The 23,997-nt window shown below is 42.4% G+C and overlaps 1 protein-coding gene across 4 annotated transcripts in view; it reads left to right on the forward strand.

Moving 5' to 3' along the window:
• The window catches only part of LOC130921088 (adenylate kinase 7-like), a 167,248-nt gene extending 162,188 nt beyond the window's left edge, over positions 1-5,060 (forward strand). For all 4 annotated transcript variants that reach the window (XM_057844733.1, XM_057844742.1, XM_057844751.1 and 1 more), the window contains 3 exons: positions 1,832-2,034; positions 4,702-4,860; positions 4,938-5,060. In XM_057844733.1, the coding sequence (XP_057700716.1) occupies positions 1,832-2,034; positions 4,702-4,860; positions 4,938-4,967 (392 nt within the window). In that variant the 3' untranslated portion in view covers positions 4,968-5,060. The remainder of the gene's footprint in view (positions 1-1,831; positions 2,035-4,701; positions 4,861-4,937) is intronic.
• Positions 5,061-23,997: the final 18,937 nt, after the last annotated feature.

The following is a 23,997-nucleotide window of genomic DNA, read 5'->3' on the forward strand; positions in this document are numbered from 1 at the left end:
AAGTCAACACATGCATCTGCAGGTTCCATAAGAAAAAAACATCATTTAGCATGGATTATAGATATTAGAGGGCTGATTACACATATTCATTTTGACTTTTCACAAATTTGAAAAAAAAAGGTTTCATTAGGACCTTATTTTTCAAATTTTGGGATTCTCTGATAATTGCTTCATGTTGCAATCATTTAAGGGCTAAGCAACATTACTCCGTGTGACCCTCTACTTCCAATTTTCTAAAATGGCGACAATCAACAAAAAAAAAGTGGACTGTGACAGCCGATGCTTCAAGGATAGGTGGAAATTGGACTATTTCTTCACTAAAATACACAACAACTGTGTCTTGCTTCATTTGCAAAGAGACAGTCGCTGTTTTTGAAGATTTAAATGTGAGGCGATATTACCAAACAAGACGCGCTGACATGTATGACAAGATTACAAAGAAGATACGCAGCGAGAAATTGAAGCAACTTGAAGCTAGTTTAATTTCAAAGCAGTAGTATTTCGCAAGAACCCGAGATTCGAAAAAGAACGCCACAAAGGCTAGTTGCGAGATTTTGAAATTATTCATTAAAAAAATAATAAAGCAAATGTGACAAATGGCTTGCTAAATTTTGCTTAAATATATTGTTCTACGTAACAGCCAAGGTCAGCCCCCCATATTTTTACCACGCCAAATCTGGCCCCCTTTGCAAAAAGTTTGGACACCCCTGGTGTAAAGGAAAGAATGAATGGGGCTATGTATCGAGAGATTTTGAGTGAAAATCTCCTTCCATCAGCAAGGGCATTGAAGATGAGGCGTGGCTGGGTCTTTCAGCATGACAATGATCCCAAACACACAGCTAGGGCAAAAAAGGAGTGGGTTTGTAAGAAGCATTTCAAGGTCCTGGAGTGGCCTAGCCAGTCTCCAGATCTCAACCCCATAGAAAATCTGTGGAGGGAGTTGAAAGTCTGTGTTGCCCAACGACAGCCCCAAAACATCACTCCTCAGGAGATGAGATCTGCATGAAGGAATGGGCCAAAATACGAGCAACAGTGTGTGAAAAGCTTGTGAAGAGTTACGGAAAACGTTTGGCCTCCGTTATTGCCAACAAAGGGTACAGAACAAAGTATTGCGATGAATTTTTGGTATTGACCAAATACTTATTTTCCATCATGATTTGCAAATAAATTCTTTAAAAATCAAACAATGTGATTTTCTGTTTTTTTCCACATTCTGTCTCTCACGGTTGAGGTTTACCCATGTTGACAATTACAGGCCTCTCTAATATTTTCAAGTGGAAGAACTTGCACAATTAGTGGTTGACTAAATACTTATTTTCCCCACTGTATATGCCCAAGAGAGGTGCCCGTTTTGGTTTTAGGTTGCTAGCTGCTTTGGTTTTGAAAATATTTGAATTTTAAATTTTTAAAAATAGGCCCGCTATGGATTGGCCAAGCCCCATGTCCCGTCAATTGATAGTGAAGTCTATGCCATAACTATAACCCAAACCGTAGGAGCATAGTTGGGGGGGGGGGGGGGGAATCCCTCCACCCTCTTTTTTCCCTTTTTCTCCCACAAGGTATTGGGGAGATGAACAGGATAACTGATCTTATTTGTGAGCCGCTGTATGTTCCTTGGTTGGGTTTAACTGAGAATACAAATACAATGTGTGTTTATGACATACCTTGCCACTTAGCTGATTCTGATTCTAAAGTCCTCTCAAACTTCACAGAAAACAGTGGAATTGAGGGGAAACTCCACTTCTCATGTGGTTTCAAAGTGAAAGAAACATTAATAATCAGAAATTTCCTCCCAATGCCATTTTTTTGTGGTCTTTCTCAATCTGTACAGAGATTACCAGCCTCAATACACCTGACAGCCAATTGCTGATGCATTCAATCTGTGAGAGAGTGGGTAAACCAAGAAACTATGGCGAGAGCAACCAGAAAGTACAGGAAGAGGTGATGATGCTGACAGAGAGTGTGAAAAAGGCAGATAAGGAGCAGAAAGAGATGGAGGAAGCCAAGCAGAGATCTGCACACTGGGAGATGTGGGTATGAGGATTTCCTTTAAATTTGCATCTACAATTCACCCCCATGACCCTTTTTGTGGGTGATTTTTTGGGGTACGATGTGGAGTAGCATGGAAGTCTGATAGAATAGTTGTAGCATTTCATTTGTGGTTAGATTATCGTTTGCTTAGAATTATATATCTTTTTTCAAAATATAATGCAATAATGCCTTGTGTCTGCACCAAATATATACTGTATAATACAGTATATATAAATGCACATTAAAAAAAAAACTTCCCTCTTCCTCCCCCCCATCTCTCCTGGTTGGGTGGGTAGCTGTTTATCTCAAGCTCGGGTTATCTACCAGAGGCCTGGGAACTGTTGAGGGTCCTGCGCAGTATCTTTGCTGTTCCTAGGACTGAGCTCTTCTGGACGGAGATGTCTGACGTTTCTCCAGGTATATGCTGGAGCCGCTTTTCCAGTGTGGGTGACACGGCCCCCAATTCTCCTATGACCATGGACACCACTGTTGCTGTCACCTTCCAGGATCTCTCAAGTGCTTTCTTGAGCCCTTGGTATTTCTCTAGTTTCTTGTGCACCTTTTTCCTGATATTGCTATCGTTAGGGGTGGCTACATCGATCACAGTGGCTGTCCTCTGCTGTTTATCCATGATCACGATGTCCGGTTGGTTGGCCACGACCATTTTATCATTCTGTATCCGGAAGTCACACAGAATTAGCCTTCTCATTTTCAACCGCCTTAGGAGGTGTTTCCCATTACGATCTTGGGGTCTCCAGTCCATACTCGGCACAGATATTTCTGTACACTATGGCGGCTACTTGGTTATGGCGTTCCATGTATTCTTTTCCTGGTATTGTCTTACACCCACCCTGCTATTAGGTGTTCATGAGTCAGGCTACTTTCAGACACTGTTACTTCTTACTTGACACTAAACTGCTAAACGTCTGAGGATATTTTAATAATAGTATTTTAATAATTCTAATTTATTCGGATGTATTTGTTTGAATACCTTCTACATGTTAAAAAACATTTTAGAAAAGATCAATTAAGAATTTGCTGTGGATATACATTGATATACATAGATATTTAGAAATACTACAACTAAGCACACCAAGCAACAGTAGTAAAAAGAAAAGCACCTCACATGAAATTGCTGGAAAAAAATATGCAAGATTAGTAAATATCACTCTTAGTTCAGAAACAAACTATCATTTAGGTTTCATACAATTGTGAAAATATTACATTTAATTTGAAACCAAGTTAAATTAAACTGACCAAGTGCTCCACATCTATGTGCATGTTTTATGGACCCTTCCGTTAGTTACAAGTGTTTGTTTTGTTTGATTTGCTTAAATTAAATGAAACGAGCTTGATACATCCAAATAATATTCTAACAGCTGATGACCAGTATTATCTACTCTGAATGTGTTTTCTTCAGTCAGAAAAGTAATAGTTAAAAAAGATTAATCACAATAAATAAAAAAAGGACACCACTAATTGTAATGTTAGTTCATTGTTATTTTGTTTCTTCATTTGTAATGTTTGTTTTGGTTTTCAGTTTTGCTAAACGCACAAGTACATTTTTTATCATCACTTTTGGTTACGTAACAACTGGCCGAATGGACTTATGACGTACGTGTGTGAAGGGGTGTCCAATTCGTAGGGCTGACATTTCAAGCCCTACACCTTATTGCTCCGTTTGAAGGGCCAAGGGTTAGGGGTAGAAAAATAGAAATGGGATGCGGCCAAAGTGTCCTTCCTCGGTGCATAATGGCCCCATTTACAAAACAAAGGCCGCATCAAACACACCAGTAGGAGGGCGGCGCTGATGCATTATTGCAACGCATCCTAGTGACGCTACAGTTCTAGAAAAAATGTCATTTCCTTTCGTCATAAAATATATTATCTTGTTTGGAGATACACAAGCACTTTACATCCCATGCAAATGACCTCTATACATTTTGTTTCGTATAAATCTTTACATAATATAGTTAAAATTAGATGCACAATACATTATCAACATGATTTACTTTGAAAGACTGAATATTGCTGCCTTTCTATTTCCTCTTTGGTGCTGGCTAAACGGCAGGGCTTGATACGGCCGTAGGTTAACGGAGCAGAAAATAGACCTCGTCCGTATTTTAGTTTTGACGGAGCGAAGAGGCCGGACTCAGGCGGATCCAGATCGGAGCTGAGTGGATCATGTGGACCACCACGTACTGACTACAATACAAACCTATTCGCTGCATCATTCAGAATGTAGCTTAGCGTAGCGCGTCGGACCCTGTGGGATTCCGGGGTAACTCTTAGTTATAGCTGCAAAATTATTAATCAGCAAGAACAATCACATTTAAATTCCACAAGAACCTGAGTGGCAACTTGACAGGTCTTCTGCCTATAAAAAATGAAAAAAGAAAATCGACCGTTTGGCACAGCACTAAATGACTGAGATGTCAAATGTTCTGGACTGTTCTAAAAATGTTATAATTACAGGACGTTAATCTTCTGAGGATTTTTTTTTTTCCATGTGGTTGTTTATGCATTGAAACACGTAATCTGAGCACAAGACAAAAAAATTCCAGCCAGCTTTGAGTTAACAGACTGTTTTCTGTACAATTTCTCAACTAGACGCTACTACATTCGATTGTGATTTTTTTCCCCTTTGTTTTGAATTTGTGTTTGTGAAAGACTAAGACTTTAGAGGAGAAGAGGCAATGGGAAGTGCAACAATTGGAGGTTCTGTCCATTCCAATGAAGACGTACTTGACAGAGCACATCATAACAACTGTGTCTCAGGGCTTGGTGGCCTGTGGGTCAGCATGGCCAGAAGATCCACTAGATTTCCTGGTGATACATCCATAATGAGTTTGTTTTCCACTATTTTTGTTGTAGAATGTTAATTTATTTTGGTTGTTTCATTTCAGGCAGAATATTTGATAAAGAACCATCCGTGACACATTCTGTGATCACATGAATATTAAAAAAAAACCCTGATCCTCCACTGTCAACAATGATGAAGAAGCTGTTGATGTTTTGTTAAATGGGAGTTGGCTTTTCTGTTTGTGAAATACAATAAAAACAATACAGCATTGTCGCATCTCATGCTTTAAAACAGAGGCAAGATACAGGCTGACATTATTTTTTCATACTAAAATTAAAAAATTAACTCTACTTGTTAAGGGGGGGGGGCACCATGTGCAGCGTATATACAGGGAGAAGCAGAAGTATTTGCACCCGTTGTGATTTTGCAAGTTCACCCACTTTGAAAATAGGTAGAGGTCTAAAATTTCAATCCGTCAATCCATTTTTTCCCACTTATCTGAGGTCGGATTGTGGGGGTAGCAGTTACAGAAGGGAAGCCCAGACTTCGCTCTCCCCAGCCACTTCATCCAGCTCTTTTTGGGGAATCCCAAGACGTTCCCAGGCCAGCCGGGAGAGTCTCTACAGCGCATCCTGGGTCGGCCCCCCCCCCGTGGGATGTGCCCGTAACACCTCACCAGGGAGCCCTGATCAGATGCTCGAGCCACCGCATCTGGCTCCTCTCGATGTGGAGGAGCAGCGGCTACACCGAGCCCTTTGCAGATGACTGAGCTTCTCATCTTATCTCTAAGGGAGAGCCCGGACACCCTACGGAGGAAACTCACCCGCTTGTATCAGTGATCTTGTTCTAACCCTCACCTATGGTCACGACCCACAGCTCGTGACCATAGGTGAGGGTAGGAACGTAAATCAACCGGTAAATAAAGAGCTTCGCCTTTCGGCTTAGCTCCCTCTACACCAAGACGGTCCGATGCGTCCGCATCACTGAATTTTCCGCCACTCGTGAATAACACCCTGAGATACTTGAGCTCCTTCACTTGGGGAAGGACCTCATTCGTGATGCGGAGAGGGCATTCCACCTTTTCACGACTGAGGACCATAGTCCCGGATTTAGAGGCGCTGATTCTCATCCCGAACACTTCACACTCGACTGCGAACCGCTCCAGTGAGAGCTGAGGGTCACATGCCAGTGAAGTCAACAACACCACATCATCCGCAAAAGGCAGCAATGCAATATTGATGCCACCAAACCGGACCCCCTCAGTGCCTTGGCTGTGCCTAGATATTCTGTCCATAAAGGAGACTTAGGGCAGCCTTGACGGAGTCCAACACTCACTGGAAACGGATCCGACTTAAAACCGGCTTACAACCGGCTACATGGACACCGGTCATACAGGGACCGGATACCCCGTATCAGGAATGCCGATACCCCATACATACGTACAGACTCCCCGGGGGACATGGTCAAACACCTTCTCCGAGTCCACAAAACACATATAGACTGGTTTGGCATCTCCCATGACCCCCGAGAACCCTGCTGAGGGTATAGAGCTGATCCACTGTTCCGCGGCCCCGACAAAAACCACACTGCTCCTCTTGAATCCAAGATTCTACTTCCCGACGGACTCTCCTCTCCAGTACGCCTGAGTAGACCTTCCCAGGGAGGCTAAGGAGTGTGATTGTCCTATAGTTGGAAATCACCCTTTGGTCCCCCTTTTTTTTACTTTCAGATATGTTTTATTCAATTTTTTAATGTACATATACAAATGAAAGATCACAAAATAATCATAAAAGTGAACAGAGGGCTAAAAGGAAAACAAAACAAAAAAAAAAAAAAAAAAAAAAACAAACAAAACAAAACAAAACAAAAAAAAACAACAAAAAAAACACAAAACAGCCCACCCACCCACCCACAACCCCAACTGTCCTGAATGGTTTTATTATATAGGCAAACCCTATATAACAATGATGAGGTATTAGCAGTGCATCACAGAGTCAAGGCTGTCATATTTATATTCATACTGTATATGTTTTTCTCATGGCTTTGTTTGAGTGTTGTGGAAATAAGTCAAAAAAGGGTCCCACATCTTATGAAACTTTCCCCTTGACTTATTCATAGAGAGGCGCAACATTTCTAATTTGAGACAGGACATTAGATCTCGAAGCCACTGGTCAAGAGTGGGAAGGGCGATCCCCTTCCATTTTAGTAAAATTGCACGTCTAGCTAAGAGCAGGGCAAAACTGACCAAACAGTGTTCTGTAGTAGACAAGTGACCATTATCTTCACCAAAAATACCAAACAGCGCGAGGATAGGGTTGATGCCAGTATTCTTGTTTAGTACCGTGGACAGAGTTTGGAAAACGTCGTGCCAGAATTTCTGCAATTTGGGGCACAGCCAGTACATATGAATCAATGTAGCATCCCCTAATTTGCATTTATCGCAGGTGGAGGATATGTTCGGGTAAAAACTGGACAGCTTAGCTTTTGATATATGAGCTCTGTGCACTACTTTAAACTGGAGGAGGCAGTGCCTAGCACAGATTGATGCCTTATGTATTGATGAGAGTATGGAATCCCACAGTTTGTCAGGGAGGTGCCCTACGTCCTGTTCCCAAGCTGCCCTTATCTTATCAGTTGCTGATCCCATTGACAATGAAATATAATTATACAGCTTCGACAGCGCCCCTTTGGGGACTGGATCAAAGGAAAGAAAGCAGTCAATAGGATTAATACTGGGTGCTAAAGGGAATTCGGGCACATTCGAGCGCACATAATGCCTGACTTGCAGGTAACGAAAAAAATGCGTTTTGGGCAGATTATATTTCTCGGTCAGTTGAGTAAATGAAACAAAATTTCCATCTTCAAACATATCGGCAAAGGATTTGATTCCCTTATCATGCCATATTCGGAAGTTATAGTCAAAGGAAGAGGGAGTGAAAAGGTGGTTAGAGGCAATAGGACTCAAAAGAGAGAATAAACTATAGTTAAAGGATCTCCTGAACTGGACCCATATCCGAAGGGTATGACGTATCACTGGGTTAAGAGAGGTTGGTATATGACAGTCAGGAGGTGCAGCAAGAAGTGCGGGAAGAGAGATGTTTTCACAGGAGTCTAGCTCCAGAGATGTCCAACCCGGACCATCCAGTTGGAGAAAAAAGTGAGTCCAGAAGGCAATATACCGAATATTTGCCGCCCAGTAGTAGTGGCGAAAGTCTGGGAGCCCCATACCTCCATCCTTCCTTGGTCTCTGTAGTATGGCTTTACTGACCCGAGGCCTTTTGCCTTGCCATATGTAAGAGGAAATAACAGAATCTAAAGAGACAAAAAAGGATTTAGGAATAAGTACTGGTACATTCTGGAATAAATATGTAAATTTTGGGAGTATGTTCATTTTTATTGAATTTATGCGTCCAGCAAGCGTTAATGTTAAGGGAGACCACTGTGATAATGATGTTCTAACCTGATCTAACAGAACAGTAAAATTATCTTTTAGTAGATTCCTAAATTGCCGTGTAACGACCACTCCTAGATACGAAAACTTTCCCTCTTCAATCTGGAACGGGGTGCTGCTATGGTCCAAGTCCGACGCTTCTCTATTAACTGGGAATAATTGACTCTTAGATATATTAATCTTATATCCGGACACTGAGCTAAATTGCTCCAGCAATGAAAGAGCAGCTGGAAGAGAGGTATTGGGATCGGACACATACAGGAGAAGATCATCTGCATACAGGGACACCTTATGCTCCCTACCCCCTCTCCAAATACCCGAAATATCCTGATTATTCCGAAGTGCAATTGCAAGTGGTTCGATTGCCAAGTCAAAAAGGATGGGACTTAGTGGGCATCCCTGGCGGGTTCCACGACCCAATGCAAAGAGCTGAGAAGTTATATTATTTGTTTGAACTCTTGCCATGGGAGAAGCGTATAGCAATTTTATCATTGCAACAAGTATCGGACCGAGTCCAAACTTTTCCAGGACCTTAAACAAATACTTCCACTCAACCCGGTCAAACGCCTTTTCGGCATCAAGTGAAACTACACATTCAGGAGTATTACTCGGGCTTGAGTATAAGATATTAAATAGCCGCCGAGTATTAAAGAAGGAGTGTCGATTTTTAATGAAGCCAGTCTGATCCTTCGCTATTATTAAAGGAGCAACTTCCTCTAACCGGTGTGCCATTGCTTTGGCAAAAATTTTTGCATCTGTATTCAACAAAGAGATTGGCCTGTATGAGGCACAGAGAGTGGGATCCTTGCCCTTTTTTGCAATTAGAGTTATACGAGCCTCGTTCATAGACTGGGGGAGTGAACCAAGCCTAAGGGATTCAGAGAAGACCGTGACAAGGTGTGGCGAAAGTAGTGCTGAAAATGTCTTATAGAAATCCAACGATAGGCCATCAGGACCCGGCGTCTTCGCAGATTGCATGGATGCGATAGCCCGGGTTATCTCCACCTGGGACACAGGACCCTCCATTTTCCCCTGTAATGTTGGTGGAACTGTTGGGATAGGCAAGGGATCAAGAAAGGCCGAAATAGTAGCATCATCATCATCATTCTTGTCAAATTGTGAGGTATACAGCTGTGAGTAAAAACTTTTAAATGTATCATTTATTTCAGTGGGATCAAGAGTAATATCGCCATTGTCTGTTTGAATGCGTGTTATAAATTGTTTAACTTTTTGGCCTTTTAGTTGATTAGCTAGTAATTTCCCAGTCTTTTCACTGTTCTCGTAGTACACACTTTTACTTTTTAACAGAAGGTTTTCTGTTTGGTATGTGGTGAGGAGGTCAAGCTTTGTTTTCAATTCTACACGTTGGTTAAATAGCTCAGGGGTTTGATCACGAGCGTACTGACGATCAATCTCCTGAATTTTTGATATCAAATTTGATTGGTCCTTTTGCGACTGTCTCTTCAGACTTGCAGTAAATGCAATAATTTGCCCTCTTATATATGCTTTAAATGTGTCCCAGACCAGAAGCGAGGATACACCAGGTGTGCAGTTCATTTAAAAAAAAAGGATAATATGTTCTTTTATGTAATTGACGAACTGAGGGTTTGAAAGTAAAACAGGGTTGAAACGCCAGTGCCTCATAGGCCGGGGAACATTGGGAAATGACATCGACACCACAATAGGGGCGTGGTCAGATATGACAATACTTTGGTACGTGCAGGAGTTGACCAGAGGGATAAGTCTGCTATCAATGAAAAAATAATCGATTCTTGTGTAAGTGTGATGGACACTGGAAAAAAAAGAGAATTGTTTTTCTGTAGGGTTAAGAAACCGCCATATATCCGAAATCCCGAATTCAGTGATGAATGACCGAATGCGCGATGCGGATCTACTTACTACTCCTGATCTGCTAGAGGAGCAGTCAAGACTCGGGTCCAGCCAGCAATTGAAGTCCCCCCCAGCACTAAGTGATGTGTATCTAACCCATTAAGTAGGGGGAAAAAATTGTCAAAAAAGCAGACATCATCGGTGTTCGGAGCGTAAACATTAGCAAGTATAATTTTTGTATTAAAAAGTTTCCCGGTAACGATTATGAATCTCCCATTTGGGTCAGCTGTGACATTGTCTGGTTCGAAATGTATATGTTTGGCAACCAATATAGAGACCCCCCTTGCCTTGGCCTCAAATGCAGAGTGAAAGTGCTGCCCTGGCCAGCCCACCATAAGCCTGGGGTGCTCAGAAGCCCGTATATGTGTCTCTTGTAAGAAGACAATGTCCGGTTTAAACTGCTTTAAGTGATTAAATACCTTCTTTCTTTTAATTGGATGATTTAGGCCCTTGACATTCCAGCTTACAACATTAAGATCCCCATTCATGTATCATCCGATCTACAGAGTATGTTGGTACTGACATAACATCGTGTAAACCCTTTATGATAGCACTGCCACATTCTCTCAAAGAAAATAGCCCTTAGAGTGCCTAAATTTAAGCAAGAAGAACTGCTTCTCCCTCCCCATTTCCCAGCCCGTTTAAAGAAATAAGAAAACACAAAAAAATAAAACAAAATAAACTTCCAAAAAACCTTTTTACAGAAAGCAACAGTAAGTTGCAAGCTCTCCCTAACTTTCCCTATACTGTACATATACTTCCTATCCACCTAATCTCAGTCCTGCTCCCATATATGTAACAGTACCCCTACATTAGTAGTCCCCACATAACCAATTATTCCACCCAGCATGAAAGGCTGAGGGGAAATGAGTGATAAAAAATTAATAGAAATACAAGCATCAGCCTAGCTGTTAGCATCACAGCATATAAATCATCCGTCCAGTAGCCAACGCGAAAACATGGGCAAAGTAACTAGAATAAACTATCAGTCAGTTGTGCTGTGCCAATATGAGAGAGAAAAAAAAAAGGGAGGAAAAAAGGAGGAAGCAAACAAAAACGACCACAGTCGACACTGTGGCTATCAACGTTAGCTCCTTATGCTAATGCAACCTCTGGAGGTAGTCAATTGTCAACAAGATCAACTGGAATGATAACGTTACCACTACTCTCCAGCCGAGTGTCCTGCCACATCGTCACGGTGTGCCTTCAAGAAGATCGTGGCGTCCTCCACAGAAGTGAAGAACTTTTTCTTCCCGTCCTTGGTGAAGATCCGTAGCCTGGCTGGATACAGGAGCGCTGGTTTGTAGCCTTGTTGATAAAGCCTCGACATCACTTCCCTGTAGGCCCGGCGTTGTTCCACCACTTCAGGGCAATAGTCGTCGTAGATGGCGACCGGTGTTCCACGGTAGGAAAGCTTGCCTCTCCTGTTTCGGGCTTCCCGTATGATCAGTGCCTTCGTCTGGTAGTGGTGGACGCGTGCTATCACCGCTCTGGGCTTGGATCCCAGAGCTGGCTTGGCTACCAGAAGTCTGTGAGCTCGGTCGAGCTCCGGGGCATCGAAGAGAACCTCTTCGCCAAAGATTTCCTTCAATAGCTCAGAAAAAAACACCGCGGGCTGCGTACCTTCAATTGATTCGGGGACGCCAACTATACGTAGATTATTGCGGCGGCTACGTGACTCGAGGTCGATTGTTCTTGCTCTTAGCTTGTTGTAGCTGTCATCCATAGCCGCGCACTTGGCTTCAAGCGCCGCCATTCTGTCGGTGAGCTCTTCAGTATTCGCCTCAAGTGAGGCGATGCGGTGCCCGTGATCAATAATCGTCGCCTGCACGACGTCTAATTTTGCCTCCAGTGGTGCGATGGCAGATTTAAACTCTGCAGAAAGTGCAGTCTTATGCTCTTCGAGTAGTTTGGTCAGAGCCTCCATTCCGTCCTCGGATACGGCTTGAGCCGATATGTCACCCTTCTTTCGGGTCGCTTTTGTTGCCATATTTTAAATCTTTTAGGCTGGTATCAGCAAACAGTCAGGGAATTGTCCGGTTTTACCTCAAAAAAGTGTAGATGAGGCTCAAGAAAAGAAAATATGGAACGGTTGATGGGAGCTCGCAAAAACCGCGTCTACTCCATGCGCAACCCGGAAGTCCTCCGTCTGGTCCCCCTTTTTAAAAAGAAGGACCATCACCCCAGTCTGCCAATCCATGTCCCCACAACATCCAAAGCCTTTAGAAACTCCGGACGGATCTCATCCACTCCTGCAGCTCTGCCACTGAGGAGCTTTTTAACCACCTTGTTCACTTCAACCCAGAGATAGGAGGACCCGCCTCGGAGTCCCCAGGCTCTGCTTCCTCATGGGAAGGTGTGTTGTTGGAATTGAGGAGGTCTTCAAAGTATTCGGTCCACTGGCATACAACATCCCAGGTCGAGGTCAGCAGCGCCCCATCCACACTATACACCATGTTGGTGGTGCACTGCTTTCCTCTCCTGAGACACCTGATGGTGGACCAAAATTTCTTTGAAGCCATTCGTAAGTCGTTCTCCATGGCCTCACCTAACTCCCCCCATTCCATGGTATTCGCCTCGGTGACCACCCGAGCCATGTGCTGCTTGGCCAACTGCCTCTGGAATCCCGCAGGCCAAAAATGCACCATAAGACTCCTTCTTCAGCTTAACGGCATCCCTCACTATGGTGTCCACCAGCCGGTTCTGGTATTGCTGCCACGAAAGTCATCGACCAACTTGCGGCCGCAGCTTCAGTCAGCCACTTCAGCAATAAAGGCCCGAAACATGGTCCATTCGAACTCAATGTCTCTCGCCTCTCCCTGGACATGGGAGAAGCTCTGCCAGAGATGGGAGTTCAAAACACCTCCGGACAGGGGACTCCGCCAGACGTTCCCAGGGATCCCTCACAAAACGTTTGGGTCTACCGGGCCGGACAGGCATCTTCCCTGACCATTGGATCCAACTCACCACCAGGTGGTGATCGGTTGAGCATAGACTTCACTATTAATTGCCGGGACACGGGATATGGGCCGATTCATAGGAGGCCTATTTAAAAAAAAAACTTAAAATTCAAATATTTTCAAAACCAAAAGCTGCTACCAACCTAAAACCAAAACAGACAGCTAATATTCAAATAAATTATTAATTCTATATACAATCACAACTTTTTATTGAATTCCGATCTCACTATGGGTCAGGGGGAGAGATGGCTGCTTGAGGACAGCCATCTCCAGTTCTCCCCCTGTCCACCAGCTCGACCAGGACGTCGAACATCAAAGAGGGCGAGTCACCCCTCTCGACTCCACGGCGATCTCCATGTTCTCCTGCTGGGCAAGTTCCTGCTTCGCCTGAACCTTCCTGGCCAGGTAGCCGGCGTAGTTACATACTGTCGAGGTATGACATTTGTCTGTAATACAACATGAAGGCCGTGCAAAACAAAGAGCTCTTTAAGTTGAAAATGAAATGTGAATACATTTGTGAATACCTGCATTTCTTATAGATATGAACGTAAAACAGTCTAGATTCTTGGTTAAAAGCAAAAAAATAAAAAATATCCCTGGCAGTTATCATTCATTTTACGTAAATATTTTGAAGAATAAGGCAAGTAAGAAATCCAATGTGGCGGCCATAGACGCTAATATTTCCCATTTTATTCACTTTTCAAAAAGCATGCATAGTGCGAAAAATATAATAATTACCTTGAATCCTCGATCAAATCACTTGAGACAATCCTTCTGCTTGTATGCGGTACAAGTTTCGTACTGTTTCAACCTAAATTCTTCATTTGAGAATGCAGCATGTGTTTTGAGGATAACTGCTCTCCCGGTGTGGGCCGGCCTCCTTCGAGAAGGTGTGGCGCAATTTCTGGGGGAAGTGTCCTGTGAATTAATTCTGAAGTCTGTGGGTTGACAGGTCCGCCCATTTCTACACTCGAGTGTCCGAGACATGCGGCCGCAAGTCTGATGACATGACTACAAAGACAATCATTGAACTTCAGCCTAGGGGTCCTGGTGCCAAGTGCACATATGGACACCCTAATGCTTGAACATGTTGTTCATTATTAACAATTCGCGACAGGCGCGGAACTCCAACAATAGAAACCACTCGGGTTCTGATGCCGGGGGCCGTTCTTCCCAATCACGCCCCTCCAGGTCTCACTGTCATTGCCCATGTGAGCATTGAAGTCCCCCAGCAGAACGAGGGAGTCCCCAGAAAGACCTCTCTTCAGTAACCCCTCCAAGGACTCAAAAAGGGTGAGTACTCTGAACTGCTGTATAGTGCATAAGCTCAAACAACAGTTAGGACCACCCGAAGGTGGAGGGAGGCTACCCTCTCGTTGAACCCCAATGTACAGGCGGTGATTTGGGAGGCAATAAGTATTCCCACACATGCAAATCTTCTCAAGTGCTATCAGGTTTAGGGGATGTCATTGAGAAAAACAAAGTTTCAGCTCAATCCAAATATTTTCTATTGGATTGAGATCTGGAGACTGGCTAGGCCACTCCAGAGCCTTGATATGCTTTTAAACAGCCACTCCTTGGTCAGCTTGGCAGTGTGGTCCGATCATTATCATTTTAGAAGTTCCAGCCATGACTCATCTTCAAGTCACTTTTGGCTGCACAGTAAGGCCACCTCTACCACTTGAGGTGTGGGGGCCGCCCTACATTCTATTGGCCAGGTAGCAGAAAAACAAAGTTCTTGGGGTTATAAAACAAAGTCCAAAACATTTCTGCTTCCTGTTTGAGCCGGCAGGTTGCATGTTGCGGGGAGACTACGATGATTAAACTTTACCAAAGTACAAGGAAGCTCTAAAGTGAAGTTAAGAAAGGCACGAACGATGACAGGGCGAATTTGTGGACCCGATTGCCATGCTTCGTGTTTGTTACAACGAACACGCGCTAGCTACTAGCAAGGTCACGCTTGTTTGCGCCACAGCTGCAGACTTTTCGTCGACTCTGGGTGCATACACGCCAGCATGCCACCCATGAGAGGCCCGACACAGGCTTCGGAGGAAGTTGAGGTTATTAAAAACTCCCTCAACTCTCTGGTTGAAGAAGTGACTGTTGTCAGAGTGCAGCTGGAGCAGATGCTGTGGCTTCTGGAGGAAGTGAAACAACTACACCTCCAGAATGCCGTGAAAGACAAACATATTGTGGATCTCGAGCAGAGAGTGAAAGACTTGAAATAGTACATACGAATGAATGATGTGGTCATCACTTGCGTCAAAATCAGGCCGCGCTCATACGCGATCACCGGGGAGCCTAGCGTCCAGGAGACACGTTCAGTGGTTCATCTACAGGTGGCATCCTTCCTCCAATCGAAGGGGCTAGAAATGGACCTGGAGCACATTTAGGTGTGTCATCCTCCGCCCAGGCATAACGAAGGACCACCAGCCGTCATTATAAGATTCATTAATCGAAAAAATAAGGTAGCATTGTTGAGAAAAGGACACAAACTAAAAGGCAGCGACGTCTTCATTAACTAACATTTAACTCAAAGGAACGCAGGCATCGCGAGGAAGGCAAGACAATTGAAAACGCAAGGCATATACAACACACATGGGTAACAAACTGTAAGATCTACATTAAGCTGAAGGGACACCAGAGGAAGCAAAGGTACTGATAGTGAAGAACATGGAGGATCTGGACAAGTACAACCAACAGCATGCACCAACAATATCAATGATATAACATGGAGAGGTTGAAGTCTATATTCCATCAGAAACAAATAGAACTGGAAACATATAATAAGTACAACACAGCAGCTCAAGATATTGATATAGACCCTGAATATATTTTTTTCCTCCTTCGATATAAATGGTAATTATTTTTCTTACGAACAATATGGAAACGATATTTTCACCAGTATGTATGTATACAAATTTTGAGACCATGTAGGAATACTCGGAACAAATTTCTTGCTGATTTAGTGTTATTGCCATCTCTTTTTTTTTTTCTTAACCTGTCCTGTTCAGCTGTTTGACACAGAGAATGGAGGTCTTAGTGCCCGGATAGTCTGAACAGTTTTAATCTTTCACATTGAGAGTCTGACATGCTCCCATTGTGATCATTCAACAATACATACCTCGTTTATTATGACAAAGCAACCCTAACCCGAATAAGAAGGGGTTATTGGGGAACAGAAGAAAAGAAACACAGGGAAGAAAGAAAAACACAAACTACAACAACAAATACATTGAACATCTAGACCAATTACTAATATGTTGGTGCTATCGTCAGCTAGATGTATTTTCAGTTGACACCATGTGGGAAGCCTATTGACCAGGGAAAGAGGAGGACGAGGGTGGGGGAGTCTATAAGCTAAATGATTGAAAGGGGTAGAGTGTACACAAATCAGCTCTGTGAACTAGATCCCAGTAATCGTGTGAATCTCTTGTTAGTGTAAGCACGTTGGCGACCAACCCTACGCCGCCCCATCGCCAATCACGGCACCGGAACCCCCCACCAGAGCGTGCCCTATCACAGCCAGCCGCACGCGAATCCCATGGGGCGTGCGACAGCCACGCAGACGAGCGGAGACAACGGGCATCAACCCAGGGCCACAGCCCCCACCAAGCCAGCCCAGGGGGGTGGCTCAAGCGCAGCCCATCCCTCCTCCCGCAGCCCAGCAAAGGAGCCATCGTCCCCCCCCCCCCCCCCCCGGGGATCCATGGTGGTCCCCCGCGACACCCGCGCACCCATCAACTGGCCTTCAGGGATGGATGGAGGGACGTACCACCAACCCAACGCCTACACCTAACCCCCGCCACCCACCCGGGCAACGAGCCACACCCGCTCAAACCAAATGTCCTAGAACCAAATTTCTAAATGTGACTACTAGATTGTGATACAATGCACTATTGGGTGAAGTTTGGTTCACTTCTGCGGAGCGGTTTGGGAGTTATAATCAATATTACATTTCTCGGCCGAAGTGAATACATCTCACTTTCAAAAGGTGAGAATGGCTTTTTTGAACTCAGATTGAGGATTGCGCTCAAACCAATTGTCCTAGAATCAAATTTCCAAATGAAACTACTAGAATGTGACACAATACACTATTGGGTGAAGTTTGGTTGACTTCTGAGCAGCTGTTTGGGAGTTATCATCAATATTACATTTCTCGGCCGAAGTGAATAGATCTCACTTTCAAAAGGTGAGAATGGCTTTTTTGAATTCAGTTTGAGGATTGCGCTCAAACCAAATGTCCTAGAACCAAATTCCCAAATGTAACTACTAGAATGTGATGCAATACACTATTGGGTGAAGTTAACTTCACTTCTGCGCAGCGGTGTGGGAGTGATCATCAATATTACATTTCTCGGCCGAAGTGAATAGATCTCACTTTCAAAAGGTGAAAATGGCTTTTTTGAACTCAGTTTGAGGATTGCGCTCAAACCAAATGTCCTAGAACCAAATTTCCAAATGTAACTACTAGAATGTGACACAATACACTATTGGGTGAAGTTTTGTTCACTTCTGCGCAGCGGTTTGGGAGTTATCATCAATATTACAATTCTCAGCCGAAGTGAATAGATCTCACTTTTGAAAGGTAAGCATGGCTTTTTTTAACACAGTTTGAGGATTGCGCTCAGACCAAATGTCCTACAACCAAATTTCCAAATGTAACTACTAGAATGTCACACAATACACTATTGGGTGAAGGTTGGTTCACTTCTGCGCAGCGGTTTAGGAGTTATCATCAATATTACATTTCTCGGCCGAAGTGAATACATTTCACTTTCAAAAGGCGACAATGGCTTTTTTGAACTCAGTTTGAATAGTGCGCTCAAACCAAATGTCCTAGAACCAAATTTCCAAAAGTAACTACTAGATTGTGATACAATACACTATTGGGTGAAGTTTGGTTGACTTCAGCGCAGCGGTTTGGGAGTTAACATCAAAATTACATTTCTCGGCCGAATTGAGTAGAGCTTACTGTCAAAAGGTGAGAACGGCTTTTTTGAACTCAGTTTGAGGATTGCGCTAAAACCAAATGTCCTAGAACCAAATTTCCAAATGTAACTACTAGATTGTGATACAGTACACAATTGGGTGAAGTTTGGTTCACTTCTGCGCAGCGGTTTGGAAGTTAACATCAAAATTACATTTCTCGGCCGAAGTGAATAGATCTCACAGTCAAAAGGCGTAAATGGCTTTTTTGAAAAAAGTTTGAGGATTGCACTCAAACCAAATGTCCAATAACCAAATTTCCAAATGTAATTACTAGATTGTGATACAATACACTATTGGGTGAAGTTTGGTTCACTTCTGCGCAGCGGTTAGGGAGTTAACATCAAAATTACATTTCTCGGCCAAATTGAGTAGAGCTCACTGTCAAAAGGTGAGAACGGCATTTTTGACCTCAGTTTGAGGATTGCGCTCAAACCAAATGTCCTAGAACCAAATTTCCAAATGTAACTACTAGATTGTGATACAATACACTATTGGGTGAAGTTTGGTTCACTTCTGCGCAGCGGTTTGGGAGTTAACATCAAAATTACATTTCTTGGCCGAATTGAGTAGAGCTCACTGTCAAAAGGTGAGAATGGCTTTTTTAAACTCAGTTTGAGGATTGCGCTCAAACCAAATGTCCTACAAACCAAATTTCCAAATGTAACTCCGAGATTGTGATACAATACACTATTGGGTGAAGTTTGGTTCACTTCTGCGCAGCAGTTTAGGAGTTATCATCAATATTACATTTCTCGGCTGAAGTGAATACATTTCACTTTTAAAAGGCGACAATCTCTTTTTTGATCTCAGTTTGAGGAGTGCGCTCAAACCAAATATCCTAGAACCAAATTTCCAAATGTAACTACTAGATTGTGATACAATACACTATTGGGTGAAGTTTGGTTCACTTCTGCGCAGCGGTTTGGGAGTTAACATCAAAATTACATTTCTTGGCCGAATTGAGTAGAGCTCACTGTCAAAATGCGTAAATGGCTTTTTTTAACTATGTAAGAGGATTGCGCTCAAACCAAATGTCCTCGAACCAAATTTCCAAATGTAACTACTAGATTGTGATTCAATACACTTTCGGGTGAAGTTTGGTTTACTTCTGCGCAGCGGTTTGGGAGTTAACATCAAAATTACATTTCTCGGCTGAAGTGAATAGATCTCACTGTCAAAAGGTGAGAACGGCTTTTTTGAACTAAGTTTGAGGATTGCGCTCAAACCAAATGTCCTAGAACCAAATTTCCAAATGTAACTACTAGATTGTGATACAATACACTATTGGGTGAAGTTTGGTTCACTTCTGCGCAGCGGTTTGGGAGTTAACATCAAAATTACATTTCTTGGCCGAATTGAGTAGAGCTCACTGTCAAAATGCGTAAATGGCTTTTTTTAACTACGTAAGAGGATTGCGCTCAAACCAAATGTCCTCGAACCAAATTTCCAAATGTAACTACTAGATTGTGATACAATACACTATTGGGTGAAGTTTGGTTCACTTCTGCGCATCAGTTTGGGAGTTATCATCAAAATTATATTTCTCGGCCGAAGTGAATAGATCTCACTGTCAAAAGGTGAGAACGGCTTTTTTTTAACTCAGTTTGAGGATTGCACTCAAACCAAATGTCCTAGAACCAAATTTCCAAATATAACTACCAGATTGTGATACAATACACTATTGGGTGAAGTTTGATTGACTTCTGCGCAGCTTTTTGGGAGTTAACATCAAAATTACATTTCTCGGCCGAATTGAGTAGAGCTCACTGTCAAAAGGTGAGAACGGCTTTTTTTAACTCAGTTTGAGGAATGCGCTCAAACCAAATGTCCTAGAACCAAATTTCCAAATGTAACTACTAGATTGTGATACAATACACTATTGGGTGAAGTTTGGTTCACTTCTGCGCAGCGGTTTGGGAGTTAACATCAAAATTACATTTCACGGCCAAATTGAGTAGAGCTCACTGTCAAAAGGTGAGAACGGCTTTCTTAAACTCAGTTTGAGGATTGCGCTCAAACCAAATGTCCTAGAACCAAATTTCCAAATGTAACTACTAGATTGTGATACAATACACTATTGGGGGAAGTTTGGTTCACTTCTGCGCAGCGGTTTGGGAGTTAACATCAAAATTACATTTCACGGCCAAATTGAGTAGAGCTCACTGTCAAAAGGTGAGAACGGCTTTCTTAAACTCAGTTTGAGGATTGCGCTCAAACCAAATGTCCTAGAACCAAATTTCCAAATGTAACTACTAGATTGTGATACAATACACTATTGGGGGAAGTTTGGTTCACTTCTGCGCAGCGGTTTGGGAGTTATCATCAATATTACAATTCTCAGCCGAAGTGAATAGATCTCACTTTTGAAAGGTAAGCATGGCTTTTTTTAACACAGTTTGAGGATTGCGCTCAGACCAAATGTCCTACAACCAAATTTCCAAATGTAACTACTAGAATGTCACACAATACACTATTGGGTGAAGGTTGGTTCACTTCTGCGCAGCGGTTTAGGAGTTATCATCAATATTACATTTCTCGGCCGAAGTGAATACATTTCACTTTCAAAAGGCGACAATGGCTTTTTTGAACTCAGTTTGAATAGTGCGCTCAAACCAAATGTCCTAGAACCAAATTTCCAAAAGTAACTACTAGATTGTGATACAATACACTATTGGGTGAAGTTTGGTTGAGTTCAGCGCAGCGGTTTGGGAGTTAACATCAAAATTACATTTCTCGGCCGAATTGAGTAGAGCTTACTGTCAAAAGGTGAGAACGGCTTTTTTGAACTCAGTTTGAGGATTGCGCTAAAACCAAATGTCCTAGAACCAAATTTCCAAATGTAACTACTAGATTGTGATACAGTACACAATTGGGTGAAGTTTGGTTCACTTCTGCGCAGCGGTTTGGGAGTTAACATCAAAATTACATTTCTCGGCCGAAGTGAATAGATCTCACAGTCAAAAGGCGTAAATGGCTTTTTTGAAATAAGTTTGAGGATTGCACTCAAACCAAATGTCCAATAACCAAATTTCCAAATGTAATTACTAGATTGTGATACAATACACTATTGGGTGAAGTTTGGTTCACTTCTGCGCAGCGGTTAGGGAGTTAACATCAAAATTACATTTCTCGGCCAAATTGAGTAGAGCTCACTGTCAAAAGGTGAGAACGGCATTTTTGACCTCAGTTTGAGGATTGCGCTCAAACCAAATGTCCTAGAACCAAATTTCCAAATATAACTACTAGATTGTGATACAATACACTATTGGGTGAAGTTTGGTTCACTTCTGCGCAGCGGTTTGGGAGTTAACATCAAAATTACATTTCTTGGCCGAATTGAGTAGAGCTCACTGTCAAAAGGTGAGAATGGCTTTTTTAAACTCAGTTTGAGGATTGCGCTCAAACCAAATGTCCTACAAACCAAATTTACAAATGTAACTCCGAGATTGTGATACAATACACTATTGGGTGAAGTTTGGTTCACTTCTGCGCAGCAGTTTAGGAGTTATCATCAATATTACATTTCTCGGCTGAAGTGAATACATTTCACTTTTAAAAGGCGACAATCTCTTTTTTGATCTCAGTTTGAGGAGTGCGCTCAAACCAAATATCCTAGAACCAAATTTCCAAATGTAACTACTAGATTGTGATACAATACACTATTGGGTGAAGTTTGGTTCACTTCTGCGCAGCGGTTTGGGAGGTAATATCAAAATTACATTTCTCGGCCGAATTGGGTAGAGCTCACTGTCAAAAGGTGAGAACGGCTTTTTTGAACTCAGTTTGAGGATTGCGCTCAAACCAAATGTCCTGGAACCAAATTTCCAAATGTAACTACTAGATTGTGATACAATACACTTTTGGGTTAAGTTTGGTTTACTTCTGCGCAGCGGTTTGGGAGTTAACATCAAAATTACATTTCTCGGCTGAAGTGAATAGATCTCACTGTCAAAAGGTGAGAACGGCTTTTTTGAACTAAGTTTGAGGATTGCGCTCAAACCAAATGTCCTAGAACCAAATTTCCAAATGTAACTACTAGATTGTGATACAATACACTATTGGGTGAAGTTTGGTTCACTTCTGCGCAGCGGTTTGGGAGTTAACATCAAAATTACATTTCACGGCCAAATTGAGTAGAGCTCACTGTCAAAAGGTGAGAACGGCTTTCTTAAACTCAGTTTGAGGATTGCGCTCAAACCAAATGTCCTAGAACCAAATTTCCAAATGTAACTACTAGATTGTGATACAATACACTATTGGGGGAAGTTTGGTTCACTTCTGCGCAGCGGTTTGGGAGTTATCATCAATATTACAATTCTCAGCCGAAGTGAATAGATCTCACTTTTGAAAGGTAAGCATGGCTTTTTTTAACACAGTTTGAGGATTGCGCTCAGACCAAATGTCCTACAACCAAATTTCCAAATGTAACTACTAGAATGTCACACAATACACTATTGGGTGAAGGTTGGTTCACTTCTGCGCAGCGGTTTAGGAGTTATCATCAATATTACATTTCTCGGCCGAAGTGAATACATTTCACTTTCAAAAGGCGACAATGGCTTTTTTGAACTCAGTTTGAATAGTGCGCTCAAACCAAATGTCCTAGAACCAAATTTCCAAAAGTAACTACTAGATTGTGATACAATACACTATTGGGTGAAGTTTGGTTGAGTTCAGCGCAGCGGTTTGGGAGTTAACATCAAAATTACATTTCTCGGCCGAATTGAGTAGAGCTTACTGTCAAAAGGTGAGAACGGCTTTTTTGAACTCAGTTTGAGGATTGCGCTAAAACCAAATGTCCTAGAACCAAATTTCCAAATGTAACTACTAGATTGTGATACAGTACACAATTGGGTGAAGTTTGGTTCACTTCTGCGCAGCGGTTTGGGAGTTAACATCAAAATTACATTTCTCGGCCGAAGTGAATAGATCTCACAGTCAAAAGGCGTAAATGGCTTTTTTGAAATAAGTTTGAGGATTGCACTCAAACCAAATGTCCAATAACCAAATTTCCAAATGTAATTACTAGATTGTGATACAATACACTATTGGGTGAAGTTTGGTTCACTTCTGCGCAGCGGTTAGGGAGTTAACATCAAAATTACATTTCTCGGCCAAATTGAGTAGAGCTCACTGTCAAAAGGTGAGAACGGCATTTTTGACCTCAGTTTGAGGATTGCGCTCAAACCAAATGTCCTAGAACCAAATTTCCAAATATAACTACTAGATTGTGATACAATACACTATTGGGTGAAGTTTGGTTCACTTCTGCGCAGCGGTTTGGGAGTTAACATCAAAATTACATTTCTTGGCCGAATTGAGTAGAGCTCACTGTCAAAAGGTGAGAATGGCTTTTTTAAACTCAGTTTGAGGATTGCGCTCAAACCAAATGTCCTACAAACCAAATTTCCAAATGTAACTCCGAGATTGTGATACAATACACTATTGGGTGAAGTTTGGTTCACTTCTGCGCAGCAGTTTAGGAGTTATCATCAATATTACATTTCTCGGCTGAAGTGAATACATTTCACTTTTAAAAGGCGACAATCTCTTTTTTGATCTCAGTTTGAGGAGTGCGCTCAAACCAAATATCCTAGAACCAAATTTCCAAATGTAACTACTAGATTGTGATACAATACACTATTGGGTGAAGTTTGGTTCACTTCTGCGCAGCGGTTTGGGAGGTAATATCAAAATTACATTTCTCGGCCGAATTGGGTAGAGCTCACTGTCAAAAGGTGAGAACGGCTTTTTTGAACTCAGTTTGAGGATTGCGCTCAAACCAAATGTCCTGGAACCAAATTTCCAAATGTAACTACTAGATTGTGATACAATACACTTTTGGGTGAAGTTTGGTTTACTTCTGCGCA

Source organism: Corythoichthys intestinalis, chromosome 1 (assembly GCF_030265065.1).
Source record: "Corythoichthys intestinalis isolate RoL2023-P3 chromosome 1, ASM3026506v1, whole genome shotgun sequence".
Classification (NCBI taxonomy): Eukaryota; Metazoa; Chordata; class Actinopteri; order Syngnathiformes; family Syngnathidae; genus Corythoichthys; species Corythoichthys intestinalis.